Below are 4,571 nucleotides of genomic sequence, written 5' to 3'. Positions count from 1 at the left end.
TCATATTAGTTTGTTGGTATATACGTTTGTAGGTCGTATTAGTTTGTAGGTCATATTAGTTTGTAGGTCATATTAGTTTGTTGGTCATATTAGTTTGTTGGTATATTAGTTTGTAGGTCGTATTGGTTTGTTGGTCATATTAGTTTGTTGGTATATTAGTTTGTAGGTCGTATTGGTTTGTTGGTCGTATTAGTTTGTTGGTATATAAGTTTGTAGGTCGTATTAGTTTGTAGGTCATATCAGTTTGTAGGTCATATTAGTTTGTTGGTCATATTAGTTTGTAGGTCATATTAGTTTGTTGGTCGTATTGGTTTGTTGGTCATATTAGTTTGTTGGTATATTAGTTTGTAGGTCGTATTGGTTTGTTGGTATATTAGTTTGTATGTCGTATTGGTTTGTTTTTCATATTAGTTTGTTGGTCATATTAGTTTGTTGGTATATTAGTTTGTAGGTAGTATTGGTTTGTTGGTCATATTAGTTTGTTGGTATATTAGTTTGTAGGTCGTATTGGTTTGTTGGTCATATTAGTTTGTTGGTCGTATTAGTTTGTTGGTCGTATTAGTTTGTTGGTATATTAGTTTGTAGGTCATATTAGTTTGTTGGTCATATTAGTTTGTTGGTATATTAGTTTGTAGGTCGTATTGGTTTGTTGGTATATTAGTTTGTAGGTCGTATTGGTTTGTTTTTCATATTAGTTTGTTGGTCATATTAGTTTGTTGGTATATTAGTTTGTAGGTAGTATTGGTTTGTTGGTCATATTAGTTTGTTGGTATATTAGTTTGTAGGTCGTATTGGTTTGTTGGTCATATTAGTTTGTTGGTCGTATTAGTTTGTTGGTCGTATTGGTTTGTTGGTCATATTAGTTTGTTGGTATATTAGTTTGTAGGTAGTATTGGTTTGTTGGTCATATTAGTTTGTTGGTATATTAGTTTGTAGGTCGTATTGGTTTGTTGGTCATATTAGTTTGTTGGTCGTATTAGTTTGTTGGTCATATTAGTTTGTTGGTATATTAGTTTGTAGGTCATATTAGTTTGTTGGTCATATTAGTTTGTAGGTTATATTACTTTGTTGGTCGTATTGGTTTGTTGGTCATATTAGTTTGTAGGTTATATTAGTTTGTTTTTCGCATTAGTTTGTATGTCATATTAGTTTGTAGGTCATATTAGTTTGTTGGTCATATTAGTTTGTTGGTCATATTAACCCTCCCGTTGTCCTCCTATTATGCCTAGCACACAGTGTCCCCCCCGGGTCACCCTGTCCCGTCTTGGCTAAAGGCCCAGTGGGCACAAGTGTGACAGTATGGGTGTGAACAGCCTTTGCAGATGTATTTCTTACACCTGCAGCACGCTGTGTGTGTCTTGGCGTCCTTCTTGGGTGGGCAGACCTGACACCTCTTCCTCTTACTCGCCCCCAGCGGGGCGGCCGGGGCGGCGGCGGCGGCCGGGCCGGCGGCTCGCTCGCGGGCCTGCGGACGAGCCTCGGCGGATACACGCTCGCCCCGTATGACTTTGACAAGTGCGGACGCGGCTTCGGTGCGGGGGAGACGCTGCCTTCTTTGGATCAAGGGCTTCACGAGCGCCTTTCCGAGCTGCTCCAGGAACACCCTCCTCTTGTTCCGCTTCCCGGGCATCCAGTCGGGGTTGATCTCTCGCCATATGACAAAGGCGTTGTAGGAGGACACGTCGAGGATGTTGTGGAAGATGACCAGGGGCCAGCGGGCGGTCATCCGTCTGCAGCTGTAGGTCCCGACCACCTTGTCTAGGTTGTCCACGCCGCCCTTGTTGCAGTTGTAGTCTAGGATGAGGGCCGGCTTCCGGTCTCGGCGATCGCTGACGTCGGGCTCCGCGTGCCGCGTGCTCAGAAGCAGCACGTTCTTATTTCTCTTTGCCAGGTAGGACACTAGAGTGGCGGTGGGCGTGAAGGCGAACCTGGAGGACGAGACCTGTCTGCCCTTGGACTGGAGCAGCGCGGGAGGGAGCTCGGGCTTGTTCTTTCGCACCGTGCCCACCATGGTGAGGTTCCTCTCGAGGAGCCGCTGCCCGAGTTCGTAGGAGGTGAAGAAATTGTCACACGTGACGTTGTGACCGGCCGGCAGTCCCTCGGTCAGATCGAGGACGACGCGCGCGCCCTGGTTCTTCTCGGGGCATCCGCCGGCCGCCTTGCCGGTGTACACTTGCATCTTCCAAGCGTAGCTGGACTTGGCGTCGCAGGCCACCCACGACTTGATGCCGTATTTGGCCGGCTTGCTGGGAATGTACTGTCGGAAAGGACAGCGTCCTTGAGGGGAGGGAGAGGAGAGGGAGAGGAGAGGGAGAGGAGATTAGCAGGAGATTAGCAGCATCATGAGTTACCGGCTCACCATCGGGGCGCACTGCGTTTACGTTACACGCAGCCGCCGCCGCCGCCCGTGCCACTGCCCATTGCTACTGCTGCCCATTGCTACTACTGCCGATTGCTACCGCTGCCCGTGCTACTACTGCCCGTGCTCTCTACGCTACGCGTACATACACAGATACATTGACTGCTACCGCTCTCTATGCACAGATACATAGACTGCCCGTGCTCTCTACGCTACGCGTACGTACACAGATGCATAGACGGTACCTCTGAACGGGACCAGTTGTTCGTCCACCGTCACTTCGGGCCCCGGGTTGTAGAGGGCCTGCAGCCGCTCCTCCCACAGGTCCCACACCTCTCTCACGGCCGCCAGTCTGTCGGTGGCGAGTCTCGCGGGTCTCGACTGGCGGTCGTCGAATCGCAGCAGCCTCGAGTACTTGTGAAACGCCTTGAGCGGCATGGTGGCGCGGAACACGGTCCTGCCGCTCTCGGCGTCCCACAGGCTGGCCGCGGCCTCGCCTCGGGACCTGTAGACGCCGGCTAGGATCAGCAGCCCTACGTAGGCGCGCAGGTCGGTGGAGTCCATGGGTCGCCAGCCGTCTCCGTATTTTCTCACCCCCTGCAGATTGGTCATGTCCACGATGATCCTTTCTATCGCCGGTGTGACAAACAGCCGGAAGGCGGACTCGATGTCGAGCGCTCGCGACGCGGCGTAGGCCGTGGGGCCCGGCGTCACGGCGGGGCAGGGCGGGCGGATGGCGCGGGGTCGGTCCGGGCCGCGATAGGCCGCGGAGGACCATTTGATTTTGCCGTTTTTCGACAGCAACGTCTCCCTTTCTCGCTCTGGCTCTCTGGCTCTGTCTGGCTCTCTGTCTCGCTCTCGGGCAGCGGCCGCGTCTCCCTCCGGCTCTTCCTCCGGCTCTTCCTCCGGCTCTTCCTCCGAAGAGGAGCACGACCGCGAGGCCGAGTCGTCTCCGTAGTCGTCCGCGTCGCGCTCGGGGTTGTATTCCTCACCGTCTTCATCTTCCGAAACGTCCTCCTCTTCGGAATCGCAGTAGTCTTCTTCGTCTTCTTGGTCGACGCTGGAGGATATCTGTTCCAGGACCTGAGCCGCGCTGAAACCGGGACTGCGAGGCGTCGTAGGCGGAGGCAACACGCTCGACGGGGTCGTATTCCTCGTCGTCGTCGTCGTCCTCGTCGTCGTCCTCATCATCGTCCTCATCTTGTTCTTCTTGTTGTTGTTGTTGTTGTTCTTGTTCTTGTTGTTGTTGTTGTTGTTCTTCTTCTTCTTCTTCCTGACAATATTAGTAGGCTCTCTACGCCCTGCTTACTGTCGTAGGCGGAGGGCTCACGCTCGGCGGGGTCGTATTCCTCCTCGTCGTCGTCCTCGTCGTCGTCCTCTTCTTCTTCTTCTTCTTCTTCTTCCTGACAATATTAGTAGCCTCTCTACGCCCTGCTTACGGTGGCCACGTGAATGGGACGAGGCACGCGAATGGACGAGGCGCGTGGTCGGCCCTGCCTGCTCCTTCGGCCCTTCGGCCCTTCGGCCCCTTGGCCCCTTCGGTCCCATCCGGGACGCTCGGCTGGCCTACCCGCGTGATAGCACCGAGGTCGTGCACAGAGTTGATGGGGACAACTGGTCCCTGCCGGGGTCACTCCGACCCGGCCCAGACAGAGGGGAACAACTCCTAACACAGGCCCCGGGTCACTCCGACCCGGCTCAGACAGGGGTAGGAGGGGAGGGCTTACAACATACACCTTGCTAACGCCGCAGGGGTCACTCTGACCCCAGGCCCCCGGAACAGAGGGGAACAACTCATAACGCAGGGCTTACAACAGGGCTCGGGTCACTGTGACCCGGCCCAGACAGGGGTAGGAGGGTTACAACATACACCTTGCTAAACGCTGCCGGGGTCTCTCTAACCCACACAGACACTGGGAATCGACTCGTAACGCTGGCCGGTGGTCACTCTGTCCCGCCGAGGCAAGGGGAAGGTTGTCTAACAACAGCCATACCCGAAAGACACATTTTCCACAACCAAGGGAAAGTAGTTTGTAGGGGGGCGTTTTTAGATTCGATATCCAAACTCACACGGGGCCCAAGGGCCCGTTCGAGTGTCAATTTTGGGGCAGGACCTTTTACTAGTATCCAGCAGGTGGTGGTGTTGGGTCACTGTGACCCCGGCCTGCCAGGGTCTCTCTGACCCACACAGACACGGGGGAAGCGACAGGTG

General features: G+C 53.4%; 1 protein-coding gene across 1 annotated transcript; it reads right to left on the bottom strand.

Annotated features, from left to right (window-relative positions):
• Positions 1-1,218: 1,218 nt before the first annotated feature.
• Positions 1,219-3,907, bottom strand: LOC139575138 (piggyBac transposable element-derived protein 4-like). The gene is made up of 3 exons (XM_071400142.1): positions 3,799-3,907; positions 2,605-3,660; positions 1,219-2,277 (listed from the first exon to the last, which is right to left on the bottom strand). The coding sequence occupies exons 1-3, from the start codon at positions 3,905-3,907 to the stop codon at positions 1,250-1,252; spliced, it is 2,193 nt and encodes a 730-aa protein (XP_071256243.1). The 3' UTR covers positions 1,219-1,249.
• Between the last annotated feature and the right edge of the window lie 664 nt (positions 3,908-4,571).

This window comes from Salvelinus alpinus, chromosome 5, assembly GCF_045679555.1.
Source record: "Salvelinus alpinus chromosome 5, SLU_Salpinus.1, whole genome shotgun sequence".
NCBI lineage: Eukaryota > Metazoa > Chordata > Actinopteri > Salmoniformes > Salmonidae > Salvelinus > Salvelinus alpinus.
This window is presented reverse-complemented; position numbering and strand designations above follow the sequence as displayed.